Source organism: Ceratotherium simum, chromosome 37 (genome assembly GCF_057802395.1).
Source record: "Ceratotherium simum simum isolate JZ-2026a chromosome 37, ASM5780239v1, whole genome shotgun sequence".
Lineage (NCBI taxonomy): Eukaryota > Metazoa > Chordata > Mammalia > Perissodactyla > Rhinocerotidae > Ceratotherium > Ceratotherium simum.
The window spans coordinates 23,734,432-23,758,556 of NC_141936.1; the positions used below are offsets into that span (position 1 = coordinate 23,734,432).

A 24,125-nucleotide genomic window follows, 5' to 3' on the forward strand; every position below is an offset into this window, starting at 1 on the left:
GGGGATAATCTTCCATAAATAAATAAATAAATAAATAAATAAATAAATAAATAAATAAATAAATAAATAAATAAATAAATAAATAAAGCTTTGTCAACCAAACAAAATACGCCAACTTCTGGAGGTATAGGAGAAAATCCAATTATATTTAAGAACGTTAGAGATAGTTATAGTTTTTCCAAGTAAAAGATGACTTCAAACTGAATGAAAATCTGAAAGAATTGTTTATGTGAAAATCTAGATTTTTAATGATTTCAAAGACTGTAAGCCAAATGTTGAAGTCTCATTTTGCCCTGTATGTGGTTTTCATTGTTAAGATATCAAGTGATCCCAACAAACAGAAGACAATATTTCAGGAAATGGTCAGAGTGCTCTCCTTCTTCTCACAAATGCAAGAGCAGACAGCCCTGTGGCAGCTTCTCTCTAGTTTTCCAAACGTGTTGCAGAATGACACGACACTAAGCAACCTGTTTGATGTTCTTCGAAATGCAAACAGGTAAGAGAATGTAAGAATTAAATGAGATGTTACTATTCACGAAGAATTTCTTTTTTTTTTAGTGTTACCTGTGAGGATCACTGGTAGGTAGTAATTTAAACACAGAGTAAATAATGTTTTAGTACCTTAGCGCAGATTTTAGCAATAAAGGTTGAGGGTATTGGATAAGCAAAGAAGAAACATACACTGTGGTCATCAGAGGTGTTGGAGTGTACCTGAGGAAGTGAGGAGAACACTCATCTTAACAACTGTATTGTCAGTTGGTGTCTCAGAGCTTCTGAGAAAGAGGTGTGTAGCAGGACCAACGGTAGATTGGAACATTGGCCCAGCCTCACTTGGGGACAACCAGACCTCTCTGCATCTAACATTTAAACTGCCCAAGAATAAACCATTTCCTTGGGTTTTGATTGATACCATCCAATATAAAACAACCTTGTTGGTTAGAATTTCAAACCAAGCCATTTCAAGGGAATTGACCTTCCTCAGGTACAGCCAGCCTATAAATGATCTTTCTAAGCCTGAATATTGGATTGGCTTTATTTGACACATGTGACACAAAGATTTGAAAATTTTTGCAGAAAAAAAATCCTTTAAAGGCTGCCTTCCTTATAAAAGGGATCCGAGTACGGCCAGCAATTAGAGTTGAATGGACTTGTACTTAGGTTTTGACTGTCCTGTCTAGCTTATTTGGAAATGTGCATTAAAAACCACAACAAGTACACCAACGACTATCAATTATTGAATGTGTCTTACATACCAGACACTTTACTGGGCCCTTTATATATATATATCACATTAAATCCTACAACTAAACTATTATATATTTATAAACAGAGGGTCATAAAAATTAAATATTTGATGAGGGTTTGAACCTGGGTTTTCTAACTCTAGAACCCAGGCTGCCTCTCTAATATGTCATTAAGAGCATGATATGTTCCCTCTCTAATGTCTGAAACACCAGAAGAGAGCATTCTCATCTGCTTTGGGAAGCTTCCAAGAGCTTATGTTTGTTCAAGCATCTTATAATAAGCCCTTATGTTGGTACATTAGTCTCATTTGATTCTCACAACAGTGTTTTGAGATGGAGACAATAGATATCCCCATTTTTTAGAAGAGGAAACAAACCCTCATCGATGTCAAACGATTTCCTCAAGGTTCTACAACTAGTAAGGGGCAAAGGGGGGACCTAAACTCAAGGAATCTGAATCCATGTCCTGTGCCCTGTCCACAATAGCACGTCATAAGTCAATTATAGAAGGAGCAAGATATTAGGAAGTTTGATTCTCTAGATTGGTCCTCATTTTAGCACTTAGGGAAATTTTCATTCACCCAGAATTTTGACACTAGATCCTCTTCCTTCAATTTATATTCTGCCTTAGGAAGCAAACAGGTAAATCAGTTAAAGGGGAAGGGGAATCATTTGAATTTTATAGTGTAATGATGAAAAGAGTCAAAATAATATTCAGACCACAATAAGATACCACTAGACACTCACCAGAATGTGTAAAATTGTATAAGATGGACAACCTCAATTGTTGGCAAGAAGGTAGAGAAACTCTCACACATTGCAAGTTAGAGTGTAAAACGATACAACCATTTAGGAAAACCGCGACAGCTGCTAAAGAAGTTAACAGTAGATCTGTATGATGTAGCATTCTACTGTTGGATATTTACCCAAGGAAATGAAAACATATGCCAACATGAAGACTTGTATGCTAATGTCTATAGCAGATTTATTCATAATAGCTAAAAATTGGGGGGGAAAACAAATATCCATAAACAGAATTGTAAAAAAATTGTAATTTATTCATACATTGGAATTCTACTCAACAAGAAAAACAGATTACTGAAATACACAACAACGTGAATAAATCTTACGAATATTATGCTGACAAAAGAAAATCAGACCAAAAAAAGAATACGTTGGATATGTCAATATTGTATTATTCCGTTTATATGAAGTTCTCTAATTGACAAAATTAATTTTTAGTGTTAGAAATCAGAGAAGTGGATCCTGGGGCAACTATTGGGAGCAGGAAGAAACTTTTTTGGGGTTATCAAAATGCTCTGTATCTTGTCAGCATGGTGGCTACATGAGTATAAACATTTGTCAAAACTCACTGAATTGTAACCTAAAATAGATGCATTGTATTGTATGTGAATTATACCTCAATGAACTTTGGTTAAAAAACAACAAATGAAAACCAAAAATCTCACAAAATATTATTCAGTAGAAGGTAGAAAGTCCAAAAGATACTTTAGGGTCAAAAATAAATAAATAAATAAAATATTTCAGGCATACTTTTGGTGGAGTAAATTATATAGGAAGGGCATTGCACTGTGGCTATTTTAATTCTCTTAAAATTTAACATAAAATTATTGTGTATTATAGCATTTTGCAAGAGAGTATGCTGTCAGGTAATGATTATAAATGTTGTAAACCATTCTACATAATAAGGAAGAAGAAAAAGAAATAGCTAAAAGAAAAAGCTTTAAATTATTTTAAAACAAATGACGTTTGACTTTTATCTAATCTGAACAACTCTTTTTTTAAATGGTCAACTTTTATTTATTTATTTTTTTAATTGCTAATTTATATACTTATTCTTTCTAATATGATAGACCCTAGCCATGGGTGATTTTTGACTAAGGAACTGAATTTTTAAGTTTATTTAACTTATTAATTTAAATTTTAGTCACTGATACTTGATTCAGTTAATGGTAAACCGTTTGGTATGTTGGAACAATGTGGTTATGTAAACCCACATTTTCACCTGTAAATGTGAGAATTCTAAATACAGATTAGGTATTTTCAATGAAAATTTAGCATCTGAATTGAGAAGCCCCCATAAGTGTAAAATACATGGTGAATTTTGAAGACTTAGTAGAATAAAAGACTTAAAATACTTCATTAATAATTTTTATATTAATTAGATGTTGAAATGATAATATTTTGGAAGTATTGGTGTTACTGCACAAAGGGCACGATCTCCTCACTGTGAGACGAAAGCCAATCGTCAAGAGGCAAGATGGTGGAAAAGAAAGGGCAGTTTATTACAGCTTGCTTGTAAGGGGGAAGATGGCTGACTCATGTCTCAATGAACCATCTTTAGGGGGCACATAATCTTACAGTAGTTATATATGCTGGTGGGTTATTGGGGAGGGGGTTAGGAATGTTGACCTGGTGTTACAGATGGGAGTGCCACACCAGATTTTTCAGTTTTCACTGGTGATGGCTATCAGCATAGACCCTCTTTTTGGGGGTCATCGCGTTCCTAAGGAACTCAAAAGAGCAAAGTTATCATCTTATTGCAGCTGGGAGGTACGTGTACAAGCAGTGGTCGTAAAATCTACAGAGAAGTTAGATCTCCTGGAGGGTGCATATCCAGTTGGGTTAGTTTGTCAGAGGTCATTCAAAGTTACAGTAGGGTTTCTTTTCTACAGTGGCTTCCCTCATGTCAACCTTGTCTTGAGCCAGTATCATTGGGTTAAATAAAATATATTAAAATTAATTTTATCTGTTTTAACTTTTCTAAGGTGACTACTAGAAAATTAAAAAGAGTAAAAATTACATATGTGGCTTGCATTATATTTCAGTTGGAGAGCCCTTCATAAATCATTTTTTAAAGTTAAATCTTTTTTACTATTGTTATTTAACAGTGGGCTTTATTTTTAATGAAAATAATTTCTAATTTAAAATTTTTCCCTTTGCTAAAAAAAAGAGGTATCCTTTCATTGGAAGTTACTGTTCCTAACCACTTATTTTTAAGTCTTAATAGTAACTATTGATGTGAACTTTACTCCCTTACTTTAAAGCCTTTGAGTCCCAAGGCTTCAGAATCCTGGAGTGGAGTGCTCTGTCTGGTTCAAGAAGATTTTTTTGGGATTTTGTGCATGAACAAACAAACAAGTAATTAAACGGCAAAAGCAGCATCTTGTCTTTTACGTTATAAGAATAATTTTCTGTACTGTAGCCATTTTCTCCTTGAATAACCTTTTGTTTCTGTCTGCAAACCTTGAAATGCAATCTGGTTTAATTGTTTTTCGACTCAGTGCGCTGCTGGTCCTGCGGAAGGTTTATCCACATGTCACAACCAACGAAGGTTTCAGAAGTCTCCATAAATCTGTTAAACATCTGCTGTACACTCTGGACTCCTCAGCTCAAGGTATTATATTTCCATCTTATTGCATTCAATTCTGCATTGCAAAGCCCATTAGAAATATAAAACAGTGTGCTACCATAGTAATCGTTTATGGATAATATTATTCTTATGGTGATATTATTCTTAGATATATGCTACAACTAAATCTGGGTCTCTAGCCAATCAAAGTGTGGAGGAAGGAAGAAATGGTTGAAAACAGGCTGTAACTTTCTAGGATTTTTATTTAGGTGAAAATGATCTCTCAGCTTATAAAACTATGTTTATACTTGCTATGAAAAAAAAATCTAGGAGTAAACCTCAACAAATAGATTTCCACTGTGACTTTTTGGAACAAAAGCCCTATAGTGAATTGCAGTATTTGTGCCCTCATTTCTAAATTTTGGTTTTTTAATCAGGATGTATCTTTTATTGCTAAAAATATACCCTTCAGCCAGGCATCGTGAAAATGCACGATGGACATCAGAGCGTGAAGAGATGGGTATAAATCTACTGTCACTTCCAGTAAGACAAGCTCTAGCATGTTGCTAGTGAGTCAGAAGATGTCACCTCTGCATATATAGAATAGCATTATATACCATACACATGGAAATACACAGACATATACACCCAGACACATACAGACAAAGATTTAGGGCTGTAAGCAGTAAATCCCTACTTCCCCAGTGAAATGTTTGGTTAGCATTCACCTCTCCTCAATGAGTTTAGAATTAAGCTTTCTCAACTAAGTTTGTCAGCTTTTAAATATGTAGACTTTACCTTTGGATTACAAGTATCCTGAGAGCATCAGGTCACAAGCTGATTGTTCATTGTAAGACCTTAGACTATTAGTTTTCAATTGAAAAGCAGGTTTGGAAAGGCTTTGAAGAATTCTCACTGGAGGGTCTAACAAATTCTTGGATACCAATTTCTATTAGTCTAGAGCATTTTTTTAAAATCTACAATTACAGAATTAATGACTAGCCTGCAAGATTGATTATTGTTCAATTCAACTGTCTTGACGAACATTAGGGGAAAAAAAGGTTTACTCTTTAAAAAAGTCCAAGCCAGAAAACCAATCAGTGCACTAACAAACACTAATTATTCCCCTGTATTTTTTTCTGTATTTGCATTTTAAAGACTTGAGAACTTCAAGTTTCTCCTCACCATTCTTTTCCTTTTCATCTGCAGACTCACACCTTATAATTACTTTATAAAGGGATAAAGTTAAAAATTTTTTTACACAAGGCGAAAGCTTATCAGTGCCTTAGAAGCCAGAGAAGTAAGCAGCACTTCTTATTAACTGAGGCTGCAAAACACTTTTCCTGGTGAACAATACAACTCATTTTTCAATATTTAATAATGGCCGTGTCTCATGCCTATGAATACGATAATGGTTTTGGCATGTATTCAAACATCTCCTTGGATGGTCTAGATAACAAGGAAATACATCAAGGAAATGCGTTTTTGTTTGTAAAATTTGATGTGCTTAAATTTGTTTGTTTTCTGATTTCCTACACCTATGACTTCATCAGTCTGAGGATACCAATGCAGTAGAATTAATGTCAATTCCTAAAAGCTGTGAATCTTAAGTCCCTACCCGCTTGAGCAGAAATTTTGTGGCCTTTGAAAAATCCTTCCGGGTATTTCTGGGAATCTTTCAGAAAACTCAGACTTGTTGTTGAAAGCTGAACCAGTGACCCTTGTTCAACAACACAGGGGTCTCTAGCCCCCCGGGTGCAGACACCTGCCATGTTGCCCAGGCCACCCCATGCTTAGTCTCCACGATGTTCAGCAGCATTTGTGAAGTGAACACACTTTGTCCCCTGGCTTTACTCTCACTTCAGCTGGAGTGGAGTTGTATCTCATAGCAGAGTTGCTCGGGTCCTCTCTCATGTATGACAGGGTTCAGATAGCTTTGAAGGTCTCACACCACTCTTTCAAAGAAGGAAAATAAAAAAGATAGTATTTTTTGTGTCAATGATAAGTGCTTTATTATCTTCAATCCCTTTTATCATCCAACTATGAGAGGTAGTTATTATAAAACAACCCTATGAGATATCACTATTATCCCATTTTACAGATGAAGCAACCGAGGCATAGGGATGCTGGGCACTTTGCCTATGTTATACATCCAGCAAGTAGCCAAACTGAGCTTAGAACCTGGATCTGTCTATACCCAAAGCCAGGTCCCTTAAGCTCTTTGCTAGATGGCCTTGATACCGGCTCAAGACAAAGTTGACATAAGGGAAGCCATATTGTAGAAAAGAAGTCCTATTGTAACTTTGAATGACCTCTGACAAACTAACCCAGCTGGATATGCACCCTCCATGAGATCTAACTGCTCTGTAGATTTTACGACCCCTGCTTGTGCATGTACCTCCCAGCTGCGATAAGATAATAACTTCGATTTTTTGAGTTCCTTAGGAATGTGATGACCCCCGAACAGAGAATGTATGCTGATAGCCATCATCAGTGAAAACTGAAAGATCTGGTGTGGCACTCCCAGTCTGTAACACCAGAAGGTCAACATTCCTAACCCCCTTCCCAATAACCCACCAGTCTGTATAACTACTGTAAGATTTCATGCCCCCTTAAGATGGTTCTTTTGGACATGAGTCGGCCATCTTCCCTCTTGCTAGCAAGCTGTAATAAAAAAGTCTTTTTTCTCATACCACCTTGCCTCTTGGCTATTGGCATGTCTTGCGGTGAGCAGAAGGCCCCAAGTTGGGCGGTAACAGCCTAACTCACATTACTCTCTGGGACATATGCACACCTGTTTCCAGGGGATCTCACGCTATTACCTGCCACCACCGAACCTCAGAACCGTTCCACTTTCAGCCACTGACTCATGGTGCCAGATTCCTTCCCACACAATACATTTTTCTGCAGCCATCCCCCCCATTCCTCTCCGCACTCTGATTTCTGCAAACTTCCTCCACTCTATGTTTATTTCTGATTCAACCTTGATTCTGAACACTCTTCAAGATTTCTTCAGGAGCCTCCTCAGCAACCATCAAAATATGGAGATGCTAATAAGCACTTGGGAAGAAGGCAGTCTCCTAACTTTCTGGCTTAAGGAATCTAATTCTCAGCTCTGCCTCAGCGAGGATCCCGGCTTCATAGTCTAGTATTTAGTATTTCCATTTATAAACACTATTTTGAGAGCAAAGATTACTTTTGTGACTCATGGAAGCTTGCCCCTTTGCAAAGTAGTAAATTACACGAAATTACATCTTTAAATAGAAAGCCCTCCTGGCTGATGGAAAGAGGTTATCTGTGCACTAGATTTCTTTCTATATCTATGGGCATTGTCTTTAAATATGACTAATTCTACAAATTAAAAAATCTCACTTTTTAAATGTCTGCAACATTTTCTATTTCATTAAAAGCTTATGTAGTGTGGTATTTCTTCCAAGATACTTCATAGTCCAGAAGGAAAAGTGGCCACAGAGAAAAGTCCCTACTTAACATCAGGTTCAAGTCAATCATTGATATGTACAAAGTTAATTTCTATTAGTTACTCATTTTAATAGCTTGATGAGGAAGTGAAACTCCATAACCATATAGTACACAAATGCCAGTGAACTTGCTCAGCATCACATAAAAGTTCAAAGTGAGCAAGTTTTAATCTTGGTGAAGTGGTTTTATATGCTTTTACATTGCAAAAGTATAAATCTCAACAGAATTCTGTCGATTATTCTATATATGGATGCCAATAAATGATAGATATTATCATTATTAAATAGGTTTATTTATTCTGGGTGTCTTCATTCTTGGTCCTTTAACTTACTGATGCATTGCTGTCGTTAGAGCAAGAATATTCAGCTGCACCTTGAGCGGAGCACAGGAAATCTCTCTGCTGAACAGGAAAACTGAAAAAGCCACTCTGCCAATTACTAGGGTCGGTTCAAACATTACTCAAACACAGCTGATACAGAGGTAGACAAGGAGATCTTGAATTCTGTGATAGTCTTTTTTACGTGCAAGCTAATTTAAATAAACTAAATGATCAGCACCAGAAAAGTATGGATTATTGCATAGTTTTGCACTAAGACCTTTTTAGAAGGCTTTAGCACTAACTGGAGAAAATGAGTTAGGAAGCTATTGGAAGCGATTAGGCCAATGTTAAAAATGACAGCACTGAGACACACTGGATTGTTTATAAGGAGTAAGTCATGTCTGAGTGAAGACTGAAATAAGTGATACCGTGTCCTTAAAGGGGCTGAATGAAAGTATTGGATTTAACGATGTTTTTATTTATGCAGTAGCCACGTAAAGTATTTTCATTTTCTATTTTTCATGTGAATGCTGTTGCACACTTACTCTTTAATAATACAACGTTATGTGGCAAGCTGAATCAGCAACCTATTTCTCTTCTAGGGGCAATTCTAGGTGTTGCATTAGATCTTCGCGTATAATTTCCACTAGACCTCACTTAGTGATTGCCTTCCACACTCCAAACCTTCCTATTATTTGAGACTACTCAGAACAGTTCTAACATTAGCCAATTTGCATTCACAGCTGCATTCAATTAAAATCAGTGGCTGCTTTTTGAAAGATGGAAAATATAGATTAGTGATGGCAGATGTTTCTTAAGGCTACATTCTAGATAACTGAAGGCAACAAAAAAAATGCAGTGACCCATAAGGCTGAAATTGGCTTCATTTGATTAACAAGTCATGTGGTAGTCAGTCTGCATTATAATATTCAAGAGTCACCCACGCATACAGGTCTTAGGATAAAATAATATAATGGTTTGATATACAGAGAAAGAATTAGTTCAAAATGCACGTGACCATTGTGATTGACATCTATTTCCTATAACTATCTTAAATGCTTCCAACAAAAAAAGCATAGATATCTTTTGCATTTTCTCCCCGTTAATTTGACCTGAAATGATTTTTGCTAAGAAAAAGAAATCCTTTAATCAAACATGTTAAATATTCATCTGCCTAAATGTTATTACTTTAGGTGGCTCTGCTAATACAACACATGTGTGGAGTGAGGAGGATGGGCAGTCATTGTCCCCAAGCAGCCTGGCTGCACAGTAAGTCTTTCTTTGTTGGTGTGTTGGTTTGTTTCTAAATTGGTAGGTAAGTTGGCTGAATAAGCAATTAAAACAATTCATGAACATAATTCTTTTATTCACGTGTAAGACCATGAAATAGAAAAATCAGCTCTTGACTGATCAAAGAAAAGGACGTAATTGAAGTGTAATAAAATTCAACTTATTTTTTGGTATTATTCTATGATACTTCTGGATAATGCAACTTGAGGATCCCTTTTTCAGTTCTAAGATTCCATAACTAGATCCAGTATGCCCTATCTGGATTTGTTACTTCATGTCTCTAAGGGAAATCTAGCTGGAAGTCCAATTTCCGACTCTTTCAAGGTCATTCATCATGAAAGATGTATAAGCCTCCAATTTTTCGCATTACTATTTCGTTGGATTTTTCAAAATCAAAATATTTTTTATGCCCAATCAAGATAATGCAAAATGTATTTGCTTCAGTAGTAGGCAAAACGGTTTATAGGTAATTTAATTTTGGACTCTTATTAGGGCATGTGAAAATGTCATCCCAGAAATAGGTAGTGGATCTGACAGCAGCAACCTTTGGCTTCTGAGGACCATTAATGTAAGAAGGTCCCTGAAGTGACTGTAATAATTATGGTAGGAAAAGCAAACAGTTGACTGTAGAAGCTGATTGAAGTAAATTTCTATAGTTCAAGGCAAATTTAGAGACTAAATGGCCTGTTATGTAAAAGTTGTTTTGTCCTGATAAATTATACTATTGAAATTCTTTGACTTTAGTCCCAAGGGATACATTTCTGTGCTAATGGAAATTTGTACAAATAAAAACAAATTGTAGGGCTTATTTTTAACCATTCCTTTCTTTTTCTAAAGTAGAATCTATGCAGTTGTTTATAAACTTTCTGTTATTTCACGAGCAGTTCTCCATCTCTAGGTAATTCTAAACAAAATCTCTCCATGAACAACCATTTGCAATTTCTGCTCCCACCTCTCTCCTCCTCTAAGGGGCCTGGACCAGATGCTTTTCCCAGAGCAATTGAGCAGCCTTGGGTGATTTCCCTCTACCCAGAATGCCATTTTCCAAATAATCAAGTCTTTTAAACACGTCCCCCAGATAGCTACAAAAAATAATTTTTAAAAAAGCCTTTGAATTGAGACAACTGGATGCTTATTGCTGAAGCCAGGTATCTTTATCAGAGCCTGGAGGCATCCCTAGCATTGATAACGCTAGCACTTCAGATCTGCAAATTCCACCGCAAATGTAGTTATTGACAACCAGCTGACAGTTTATTAGGAAGAATTCAATACTTTTAAGATGACTCTTGTTGAGAATGATAAAATTAAAGGACTTCTTATCTTTGGACTTTCTTTCCATTCCCACTTTAAAATAATCACAGAGTGGCAATACTTGACATAAGATAAAAGATTTTTTAGTCTAGAATTTTCTAAAGAAAGCTGCTCAAAAATATTTTTCCCTTATAGCTCTTCTCCCTTCTCATTATTTTTGTTCTAAGGTTATTATTTTTATTGTTGTGTGTGTGTGTACTCTTGCATGTACACATTTATAAGCTCATCTTTTATTGTAAGCATTCTTGGGAAGTAGGAAGGGTTATATACAAAGGACACATAAATTAAATAGTTTAAAGGAATAATTGGATTTTTATGTCAAAACAGTGGCATATAGATATGGAATCTTAATTTGGAGAGTATATTAAATCCAATCTCAAAAATCTTGGCAATCAAATGTTCTTTATGAAACTAAGAGAATGGCTTAGACAATATTTCAAGATCACTTCTAGCCTGACATTCTTCTATTTTAAGCTTGAAAATTCACCATGATGGAAATGGCTCTATGCTATAATAACTATGACAGAGAGGAAGACAAATACACAAGAGAGAAGGTAATATTGAGAAGAGAGTCTCTGGTCAAGGAAATGGATAAGCAAAAGCAAGAGGGCTTGGGAATGGGTGCTATTTTTTCTTTTTGTTTAATATGGAGGCTGTGAATTGTATTTCAATCGGGCAGCCATCTCACCGATTAGCTGTGCTCTGACTGGCAAGTTAGAGAATTTTCTTGCCATAGATTTTTTGTTTTTCAAGTTCCTCAAGGATCCAGTGTTGTTAACCCACACTGAAACACCCTGAGACTCCTTTAATGTTAATGCAAACATTGTCCTACATGTTTACTACCTATGCTGGGAGAAGTCACTTCCATTAGTATTTGATTAAAGTCTAAGTTAAACATCTGATAGAACTAGTTAATTTGTGTATTGTGCAGTTTGATTTAAAGTAGATGGTCCCCAAATCAGCCATTGACATTTATTCTACCTATATGTACATAAAATTGAATGGCAGACAGAGAGAAGTTACAAAATAAATAGAGATGCAGCATCACAACTGAAGTGACCAGGCATGCATAACACACACTTATTTACTCCCTCACACACATTCGCCTCAAAAATCTTAGGCTATGTCATCATATGACAGTCAATTTGAAGGGAAATCAGAAAGTGGTTAATTTGGGAACACTGAATTGGTTGTTTAAAGAAAAAAAACCACTTTTATTGTTCAACCGAATCCCACTATTTCTTTTTAATCACAATTAAATGAATTTAAATTTATTTAGGAAATGTTATAGGTGGAAGGGATCTAGCAGATCATTCACCCCCTTCCTCTCCTTTGGCAAGAGAAGAAACTGAGGCCTGGTTGGGGGGGGGAGGGGTGCCAGACTTAGAGAAAAGAAAAGAAAAACATGCAAGACTCATGGGTTGTACTTGCACTGAAAAATTATTCATTGTCTGAAATTCAAATTTCATTAGGAGTATTTTATCTGGCAACCCTTGCCCAGCGATTTTATTTTCTTTTTTGGTGAGGGAGATTGGCCCTGAATTAACATCTGTACCCATCTTCCTCTATTTTGTATGTGGGTCACTGCCACAGCATGGCTTGATGAGTGGCATGTAGGTCCACACGTGGGATCCGAACCTGTGAACCCAGGGCTGCTGAAGCGGAGCGCACGAACTTAACCACTACACCACCAGGCCTGCCCTAGAGATTTTTTTCTTTCATATAAATGCGCTGAGAAATGATCTTAAGATTAGTTATGATTAGATATTAAAATAATTAAATATAAAGATAATACCTTGCTCAGAGGCCCCAGAGTAGGGCTGCCATTCTGCATTTGGCCTGGAAGAGGGAAGATGTTGCTTCCCAGTGTTTCAATGCCCAAGGCAACCAAGGCCAAACTACCAGGGACTCAAGGGATCTCAGCAAAATGGCTTGGCTGTATGTTTATGTGACTTAATTTAATATATTCTTTTCCAATTCTATAGGCTCCTAATACTGGAAAACTTTGAAGATGCCCTCTTCAATATGTCAGCAGATAGTCCTTATGTTCCTTACTTGGCATGCGTGAGAAACGTCACTGCCAATTTGGCCAGTGGATCACAAGGTATTACTCTTCTTAACAGTCGAAGTACTGCTCATGGTTTCTAATTCTGCTCGAAAGTAGTAAGTCTTTTAAGACGTTTGCTTAAAATTTAAAAATCTTCGTTTCCATATACATCAGTTTCAGTTTGGTGGTTTGACATATGGAAGGAATATCTAATCATATTATTTCATGATTACTTCTGTTGCTGCTGCTAGTACCACCTAGCCACCTGGACAAATTTTAATGTATAATGTGATAATGTGTTGTGTGTAACCTGTTATGTCTTAATGACATATAACAACAACTAATGTGATAATGGCTACCTGGATAATGTCCAGAGTCAGTAGGGGCTCACACAACCCTTTGTGACATTTTCTATGCCCTTAGTAATCTTAGTTGTCAAAAAATAATAATAACGATAATATAGCCTTTAAAAGCAGATGTAAATTACATAATCAAAGGAATTTTTGCGGCAGACTATCTTTACTTCCTACCCTTACACACACACTTTATTTTTCAATTTTCTGCTTACATGGGCCACCATGAAGATTGCATTTAATCAAATGTTTCTTTTCTTTTTTTTAAAGAGAAAATATCTATTTTCTCACATTTTCTAGGAGATAGACATTCACTTTTCCTATACCAAGATAGTTTTTTGAGACTTAATGGCAAGCAAATAGAACAACAAATATTTAAGCTTGACCTCTGTTTATCAGGCATGAATTAATCAAAGTTGAAGGGCATATTTGTGTCACAATGATTATATATCCTATTCTCCCCTAAACACTTCAACTTAATAGTATATCCGAAAGTCAGAAATAAAAGCATGTTTAGTTCACAAAGAGTCAACAGTTTGTAGTAACTATGCTAGAAATATTTTTGTCTTTAAGCAGAATATCTGTGAATATTTTAAAAATAATGAACTCTATAGTCTCCATGGTTCAAGGAAAGGTTAAATTTTCATTCGTCTTCTATTTAGATTGTACTAGGCTATTATCTTAGAAGAAACTTAGTAATTAGGACGAAAGTGTCTTTCAAATGGGTTTCCTAAATGATCTTGCAATTCACATAAGGTAACTCTTCTCCCCTCCTTTCCAGAAAATTTAAAACTCCTGCAGTCCACAATTCAATTTAAAAGATCTTTTCTTCAAAATGGCTCCTATGAGGATGACTTCTCTCCAGATCCTGAAGTCCTGAAATCAAAAGTAAGCCATGAAAGAAAAAAATAAAACAAAATAAACCTCAACACTTTCTTGGAATACTCTGGCAAGATATATTTTTAGTTTAAGTTTTACGTCTGTATCTTCATAAATATTAGTCCTGTTTTGACTCTAGGTTAATGCTGGGGAAAGGATGACAAAAGTGTTCTAGTGCTCTATAGTGGTATTTTGTTTTTAACTGGTGGATATCTCTGTGTGCAATGACCCATAAGAGCCCAATTACAGTGTGCACACACATAAAGGAATGGCTAATAATACAGTTATCTCATTCAACTTCATAATTTGAAAAAGTATTCATAATTTGATTTCTAATTTGAGATGTCCTTAGTTTTTAAAACCATAAAAGTTAATTTTGAAAGCTTATGTGTTAGACTACATAGTGTACAAGAATCTCAGAAGTATTGTCATCATTAGCAGAAACGAATAAATCATGTTAAAATATATGATGTTGAAGAAAGGGGTGATTAGCAACTGAAAAAAATTTAAAACTAAAGTTTATCTGAATTGGTTCATGTTTTTCTATTATTCTTTGTTTAGCTCATGCACATAGTATGCAGGTTATTGTGACATTCACTTAATTTCTTAAATAACCCTATTAAATTTTGAAAGCTGCATTCCTAGCAATAACAGCAGTTTAATTGGATTTATGTTGCCTGGGATAAAGTAAAATTAAAACTGGTTTATTCAGAGCAAGCAAGATGACTTGCTGTATAGTCAACATGGTATAATTAAGCACGCGTCCAAAATATTATGTCCATGCGTATTACAAATAAATATGCTAGTTAGAGTGCCTACATTTTAGTCCTAGTCTCATATACAAATCAAAATTTCTAATGTACTTAATTTAGCACTATCTTAATTTGTTTGTGCAAATGAGAAGGAAGTTATGCATTCATCTGGAAAACTCCTACTCATCCTTCAAGGATAAGTTTAAATGTCACTCCTATAATATTAGAATATTGCCTTTCTCCTTGTTTTCCAGCCAAGATAGTGACGTTGTGCACATGTAATAGTTATCCATTCATTTGTTTCATCCGTCATCTGTGCTCCCATAAACTAATCTATTTATTTAAAGACATAATCTCTACCCCCAAAGTTCTTATAATCAATCCAGAGGAGGAGATAGGAAAGGAGACCAATAATTATGACACAGTGAGATAAGTGTTGTGTGGATGTGGATGGACAGTGTTCTGTGTAAGGCGGGATATCTAACTCAAGTTGCAGGGGATGGAGGTGGAGAGAAGACACTTCGTGGAGGAGATAATGCTTACTCTGAGTCTTGCAGACTGTGTAGCATTAGGTGATAGTTCTGCATTCCAGACATAGAGACCTGCATTTGTAAGAAAACAGGTGTGAACCTGAAGGCCAGATGTAGGTTACCTGGAGCCATGTGTCCAGCTAGAGCAGAAGATGCCTGTGGGAGAGGCAGGAAAGGAGGCTGCAGAGAGACCTGGCCCAGATCCCAAAGCCCTCTTTATGTCAAGGAATTTGAATCTGATCCTGAAAGTTGAGAATGTGAGGGTAACATTTGCATTTTAGAAAGAGATCTCTCTGGGAGAATTATGGAGAATAAATTGGAGGAAAACAGAGTGGGTGATTTTTGCAGTAACTTAAGCAAAAAGTGAGACCCTGCACTATGTCAGTGGCAGAGAACAGAAGGAAGAGACAGTTTCAAGAGCATTGTAAACAAAAAATTACAAAAAAAAAAAGAGACTGAGTTCACACGAAATGAGAGCCAGTGTGGTATGAGGCATAAGGAAAAGGAAGTCTGATGTCGGTGAGATTTCTGGCTTTTGGAACTTACTACTTAGCATTATAATTTGTTGTTTATGTAGTGTCTATTTCCTTCACTAGAGAGTAAACTCTGATGAAATTATGGCTTCTGCATCTCTAAAGCCCCACATCTAGCACATAGTAGGAGCTGAAGACTTGACTCATGAATGTGTGAACAAAAGAGGGTATTAAAGAAGAGCCCTGACAATGTAATCGTGTTACCTGGGCAGTTACTTGTTGTAGTTCTCAACCTGCAAAGTAACCGGGCAGCACACAATATACACTAGAGAAATGGAAACAATGCATTCTCAATCACTTACGCTAATGGAATGGGAATGGAGGTGAAAATAATTTAAAACAGCATCCACATTTTGAATATACTGCTCTTCTTGAGGGTTGCATTATGAAAAAAGTTCTAGAAACCACAGAAGTGGAAATAAACTACAAAATATTGTCACTTGTAACAAGCATGGCTGAGATTTGCAATTGACAGAATTCGTGCATTCCAAGACTACAAGCTCCACGAGGAGCATCACTAAGTCTGTCCCTTTACTGTTGTGTCCTCAGCACCTGGCATAAAGTCTGACACATGGAAAATATTCAGTGAATATTATTGAAAGAATGAAGACAAACTCCTGGTTTTGCAAGAGATGCTTTTACGTCTCTGCTTTGGCCTCCCTGGTAATTAGTATCTTGACCGTGACAACCAGTTAGGTCCCACTCATTCTAAAACCTTATTCATGGTATTTCTAAGAAGGTTTACACCTCTTAAAATGTCAAATGCCTGTCATTCATTGGTGACTTTTTCCTATTCTAGCCCTAACATTCTACTCTTCTTGAGCTTTTGTATTTTTTCTTCCCTTCATTGTATGTTTTATCCCTTTCTCAGTCCAGTCTCTTTGGTGGGAAGGATAACCTCTGATTGGGGAACTACACATAAAGTTGATATTACCCACATTGGGCGGAAATATGGATAACACAATATTTTTATTGTAACACCTTTACATTTTTAAATAGGCCCCTTTTCCCTTCATTTACCTGCCAAGAGCCCAGGAGTGTTGCTGTTTTATCATTTTTATGCCTACAATATTTTGAGGTCTACAACATCATGTCTCTTACAATTCTGATTCAGATGCATTGAGGAATCACAGGCACAGGGAATTCAGTCGCAGCTGGACATGGAGTTGGTTATGGGTCATTGTTCAAGTTTAGGCGTGAGCCTTCACTCACTATGTGGACCAGGATGGTGATAAAGGAGAGAAGGACTCTACATGAGGCTCTGACAAACGTGAAATCTGGACTTGACACGTACTTTTGAAGAGAGAATTATAATTCTCTCAATTTATGTTGATTATTAATGATCCATGAAGCTTCTAGAAGTTTAATGTATGTATTGCCTTTAGAAGAAAGTAGAAAATAATGACATATTAAATGACCATCGTGTTGCTCCTTGTTGTGTGTGCCTCACAGTGCATTCCACATTATTGACCCTGAATTAAATTCTTATTTCAGAGAACCAATTCTACTTCAGTAACATGGCTAGAATTCCATAACTTCTATAACTTTTATCTTCGCAAGCCAAGATTATACTATATGGACATTTACTGGTTTCTCATACATGTATGCCAAACTTGGAATTAAAAAATATATTTTGGTCTCTACTGAGTAAAAGTCATTTGAATTTTACTACAACTGAAAAAGCTCAATTAAAACAAATATATTGGGTCCCTGGTATTTATCCTTTTATTTAAGAAATCAAAGAATAAAAGTCATTGGAGGATGTGGCAGGAAGGCTCAGCTTCATTCATTAGGAGTTTAATTGTATATAGAATTGGGAAAATCAAAGGAAAAAATAGAGTAGCAAACATGTAGTTACAGCTGGTAAAATGATTGGATCTATTACATAATGGAAAATTTCTCATAGCAGTACAACTAGTAAGTAGCATTTTAATACATAGAAGCCATTTTAGATAGTTCAAAGCCAGAAGTCAATTAAAATATTAAATACAGTGGAAAGTAGACCAATGATATTCACTATCTAAAATGACCAATGTTTCATTGCTACTGCCTACATGTACTCACTTATAAACCTCTCATCAAAGATACATCATCCTGGCTTTCCCATTTGATATGTAGAAAGAAATATTCCTGAACATTTGCCTGTTTCATAAAATGTTTCATTTCTGTCCAAATGCAACTTCTGATTGGAAATGAAGCTGCAATGAATGACACATATATTTGCTTCTTTAGATGTTGCTCCAAGTTATTTAACTTCTTAAAAAGAATAGCTCTAGGGTAGCTTCCAAGTATAACAGAACTGGTTTTCCTGGAGGCGTATTTTTTTCCCCCAGCAGGTATGACTTGGGGATATATCCTCAGAACCACAGAGCACAGTGAAAGCAGAGAGGAATAGAGTTGACAGAATAGGAAATTAGTTGATTTCCGTTTTTCTCCTTTTCCTCTGGGTGTGAGATTTTAAGCTGTTTTAAGTACTGCCATTGAACAAAAGCACCTAATTTCCCTCAATAGGTGAGAGGGTAGAAGATAATGTCAATAGCAGTGCAGACAGTTCTGAAAGACCAGGTGTACTCCCATTCATGTTTTAAATGCGATCTTATTAAAATACGTGTGATTCTCGTGCTGTAGTTTACAAAAGGCTTTTTTTGGGTCAATTAATTATTTCAAATTGTGGCAAAATACATATAACATAAGATTTACCATCTTAACCATTTTTAATTGCGCAGTTCATTCTTGTTCAATACATCTGCATTGCTGTGCCACCAATCTCCGGAACTCTTTTAATCTTGCAAAACAGAAACTGATACCCATTAAACAACAACTCCTCACTCCTCTCTCCCCCTCGTCCCTGGCAACCACAATTCTACTTTCTGTCACTATGAGTCTGACTACCCTAGTGCCTCATATAAGTGGGATCGTCCAGTATTTTTCTTTTTGTGACTGGCTTATTTCACTTAGCACAGTGTCCTCAAGGTTCATCCACACTGTAGCATGGGTCAGGATCTCCTTCCTTTTTAAGGCTGAATAATATTCCACTGTATGTATATACCACATTGTGTGTATCCATTCATCCACCAATGGACACTTGGATTGCTTCCACCTCTCGGCTATTGTGAATAATGCTGCTATGAAAATACATGTACAGATGTCTGTTCAAAACCCAGCTTTCAATACTTTGGGGTATATAGGCAGAAATGGAATTGCTGGATCATATGGTAATCCTATTTTTAATTTTTTGAGGAATCATCATACCACTTTACATAGCAGTTGCATCATTTTCCATTACCACCAACAGTGTACAAGGGCTATAATTGCTCCACATCCTTTCCAACACTTGTTATTTTCTGTTTGTTTGTTTTTTAATAGTAGCCATCCTAATGAATGTGAGGAAGAAAGCCTTTTTGAAATTCCAAACCAAACCTGCTTTGCTATCTGCCCTTACTGATGATTTAAAATATAAACTAAAATATAAAATTAGTTTAAGTATTTGTGATTTAAATGGGATAAAACTAAACTAAATCTTTTTTTTTTTTTGTGAGGAAGATTGGCTCTTAGCTAACATCTGTGCCCATCTTCCTCTATTTTGTATGTGGGATGCTGCCACACATGGCTTGATGAGCAGTGCATAGGTCTGCCCCCGGGATTCGAACCTGCGAACCCTGGGCCACCAAAGCAGAGCATGCTACCTTAACCACTCATGGCACTGGGCTGACCCCTTAATCTTTTTAACCTCTGAATCTATAAGACATGAGTACAGTTGGGAAAGACATGTCTAATAGGCCCAAAAGTTTCATAAAATTCTTAAGAGAAAAATAAACTCAAATGACAGAAAATAGCGCTTTGTGGTAAAACTGTTGCCAAACACCAACTAACCAAACACAAGCAAAATGTTTTTTTGAAGTAAATCTGTTTGAGCTGCTCATTATCAACTACTAAATATTTAGAATCATGTAACTAATCTGTTTCCTACTCTTTCCCCCTTCTGGAAAGCTGTCTCAGCTTCGAAACTTGACCAAACTTCTGTGTGAATCGGAAACTTTCGATTCAATAGAGCAAATGTGCCAGCTCTCTCATACCGACTTTGGGAACCTGTGTGAAGAGAGTGCGTTTCATGTGCAACTCCTTGAAGCAGCAGAGCTCGGCACCGAAATAGCAACCAGCTTTCTGTACCATGACAATATCCTGTCTAAAAATCTCAGGGATTTGCTTACGGGGGAACCAAGCAAAATTAATTTAAACGTGGATCGGTAAGTTTTTCCACTGTTTTCTTCCTTGGTGAAATCCCTTCTTGAATAATTATTGATACACCTAGTTCAATTTCTTTTTCTCTTCTGTTTCATTCCAGGTTTCTAGAACAGGCATTGCAAATGAATTACTTGGAAAATATCACAAGCTTATTGCCAACCATAGAAGCCATGCTGCATGTCAATAACAGTGCAGACTCTTCTGAAAAACCAGGTGTCTCCCCATCTATATTTTAAATGCTGTCTTATTAGAATGCATGTGATTCTCATGCTGCAGTTTAAGAAGGGCTTTTTTGAAGTTCCCAATGAAACCTGGATCTGCCCTTACACATCAGAAACCTGAGCCTTTCAAATATGGTTACTTGTCTAACGTAAACACACAGAAAGCTAGAAGAGAATGAAACACGGAAATTTGATTTCACAGCAAAAAGATCTTCAAAATTTAACGAGTTAGACTATTCACCTTTTGTTTCTCTGATATATTAAAGTGCATTAGAGAGTTGGTCGCAAGAGCTAGGATGAAATTTATTTACTTCCACGAGAATAATCTGATTTAAAAAATAAAAAAGATGAGCTACTGTCTACAGAAATCTCAATTTAGAACCTCCTATTAGTATTCTGAGCATGATGCATCGTGCAATACGTTTCTTCTTTGCATAATACCTCAGTACTGAAAAGAAAGGCATTCAGAATTTTGGACAACAGGCAGCCACAAAATTGGAAGGGCACTAAGTCCAAAAATAAAGAAGGTATATTTGCATGAGGAATACTTCATAAAGAAATCTAAAGGCATTTGCAGAATGGAGATCACAGTCTGCTAAAATAAAGTCAAAATATTGTTTGTTATGCATTAAATGACCCAGATAGGAAATAATTATAATCACTGTCCTAAAAGAGTTTGGAGTTAAGCACGTTGTATTTAAAAGTGAGGGAAGGATTGTGAAAACCCTTTATAAATTGTAGTATGCTGGGCAAAGTTAAGGAAAAATGCTCTGTGGCATTATGTTGTGGATTTAGCAAACCTTGTCCTAAGTTGACAATATTATATTATCTGAGGTTAAAAAGCATTTTGAATTTGTGTGATATTTTAAATCAAATGGAGAGATATATATTTAGCACATTATGTCATCAAAGTCTGTGAGGAAACCATATTTTCTTTGAATCAACCTTGCATTGTAGACATCTCAGGAAAATTTATAACCCAGAGCAATCTGTTACCTTGGGTTAATGATATCATAATAGGAATAAGTCTAAATCAGATAGAAATAGATCCTAAAGATGCAAAGTTTGCCAAAACTGGGAGACATCTGTTCCTCACACAAGGCATATATGTTGAATATATGTATTAGTCTAGACGGTTCCTCTATGTTAGTACAACTAAAAAGAATTGTGTTGCAACCAACGTGTGAATTTTTTTTTCTTGAAGGTCAGTTAATAGAAATGTTTAAAAATGTTGAAGACCTGAGAGAAGAGCTGAGGAGAACAACAGGAATGTCCAACAGGAGCATCGACAATTTGCTGGCCATGCCTATTCCTCATAACAGAGCTGAGGTGGGTGTAGCGTATTTGTGCTTACATCCAGGTTTTGAAAGCTAAATAGCATTTAGTATATTTTGGGCACTTATCAGTAAAATCTTGAGAAGTTGCATGCAAATCTGGTGAATTTTCCGTGCAAATGATAAAATTAGAGGGCTAATTGGTAAGTGAAGATAGGAGAAAAATCCTGAAGCAAGAATGTTATGACTGTCTGTTCCTTTCCCTCTACTGTTCCTTCTCCTTCCTCTTACCTCCTCTGTTCTCTCCTTTTCTTTACCCCAGGATGGTTTTCTTAAATAATGGGTGCCAGCAATAATTCTCTGTATTCACTCTCATGATCACATTATCTGAGGTAAATTTGCACACTCTATTGTGATGATATCAAAGTCAAATTTCAATAACCTAATTTGGGGAAAAACAGAGAGATCATTTACAATTCGTTGAAACTAAAATAAACATGAATACCCATTTTTACTTTTTAAAAGTCCCAAGACATGACATGGTATATAAAACGGATATGGTCAAGGGAACTCTGGGTAAGTTTGTGGGTGCAGGAAACATTTTGAGGTGTGAAAATGAATAATGTCATTTCCTCATACACTGATAATAGGGTTTTCCACTCGAAATGTCTTATCTTTTATCCCTTTTCCAAGTCCATTGTCTGGAAGTGTCATAGAAATTTTCCACAAGAGCTGTAGAACTTAAGGCCTCATCCATTCAAAACTTAGGTGTGACAGCGTGTGTCTTCTCTAAGCAGAGCCAGCTGCTCTCCAATACTGGATAAGGTTTTTAAAAGCCTTTAAGGCTGCCTTTGGAAAATATTTATGTGTACTTGTGTCATGTTAATTGGTTCCCCCACACAAAAATTAAAACTACATTGCCTTCCCTTTTTTCCTCTTGTTCCAGCAAATACTATTCACATACCTTTTCCCTTTGATCTCACCTTTTGCTTCTTTGATCCTAAGATCTAATTTCAACAATCATGTTTTGGCTTCTGAAGAACAGGTTCATTTTAGTAAATAAAAACATATAAATGGAGAGCATACATTCTTATTACTTTCAAAAGGAAAGAGAGAAAAGTTTCAACAATCTTGAATTTCATAAGCTTTTCTCTTTATTTCAGCTTCGTGGCAATAGGTTTGACATCTTACTTCCCATAATCACACCTCACTTTTCACACAAGTGTCACTGTCCAGGAGGGTTGATTCATATTATTATGTGATTCTGGGCTTCTTTTTCTTTGCTTTTCACTTCTGGGCACCAGAGTTTATCGTACAGGATTATATAACTTCAAATGATTATAAAAATGAATGCAATTGGAATACACTAAGAATGAAATTTTAAAGGCAGCATGAGTCTTAAACTAGTATTTTCCCAAACTTTCTCCAAATAAATTCTTTTTCTTAGAACCATCAGTTACGCAAGAAAATCTGGGAATCATCATAGATTCTTCTCTGTCTCTTTTTCCCATATTATTTCTTAAGCTTTCCAGTGAACAATGGGCTCCCTGTAGTTTTATTGATAATAATTAGTGCTTGAAATAAAAAACTATTTGATTCTTGAGGCTAATTTGTCATAGTTTAAAATGAAGTCTAAGAGAATAAGAAAAATCTCTCAAAATGGACAGATGGTTTTCAAAGGATTCACAGCTAAAAAATTTTTCTTCCTCCAACTTGCAGATTATTTCTCGTGTGTTCTGGTTGCATTCTTGCGATACTAATATGAGTAATCCCAAATTGGAAGATGCAATGAAGGAATTCTGCAGCCTGCCTCTTCCAGAGAGAGCCCGTCAGTCTTACCTCATCGGACTCACTCTTCTGCACTACCTAGACGTTTACAACTTCACCTACAAGGCAAGTTGCTGTTGATGGAATGTTTTTATATTCACAGTATAGAATAAAAATATTTGATTACACATGTATGCTCCCTAAAACTATAAGAAATGAGATCCATTGATACAGCTTTTGGAATTCTAGCTTTATTTTACAGCTAAATGGAAGCTTAGAGACCATACGTTGCAAATTTGTACATTTTATAGACGAGGAAATTAGTATTATTGCCTTATTAACTCTCAGTTTGTGTATCCAAGACCAGGAATTAAATTTAATATATACTATACTAAAGTGTGAAATACAAATGTTATAATTTTTTTTTATAGTGAACAAGCATTCATTTGGTAGGATAAAACAAAGATTGGAGCAAAATTTTTTCTCTAAAGTAAAAGCAAAGGTTTT

General features: G+C 35.9%; 1 protein-coding gene across 1 annotated transcript in view; it reads left to right on the forward strand.

The window, feature by feature from the left end:
- Positions 1–24,125, forward strand: part of ABCA12 (ATP binding cassette subfamily A member 12) — a 178,094-nt gene that overhangs the window by 81,704 nt on the left and 72,265 nt on the right. The window contains exons 7-15 of the mRNA XM_087424852.1: positions 318–496; positions 4,550–4,662; positions 9,610–9,685; positions 13,003–13,121; positions 14,199–14,305; positions 20,102–20,358; positions 20,457–20,569; positions 21,782–21,906; positions 23,571–23,744. Of these exons, the coding sequence (XP_087280978.1) occupies positions 318–496; positions 4,550–4,662; positions 9,610–9,685; positions 13,003–13,121; positions 14,199–14,305; positions 20,102–20,358; positions 20,457–20,569; positions 21,782–21,906; positions 23,571–23,744 (1,263 nt within the window). The remainder of the gene's footprint in view (positions 1–317; positions 497–4,549; positions 4,663–9,609; positions 9,686–13,002; positions 13,122–14,198; positions 14,306–20,101; positions 20,359–20,456; positions 20,570–21,781; positions 21,907–23,570; positions 23,745–24,125) is intronic.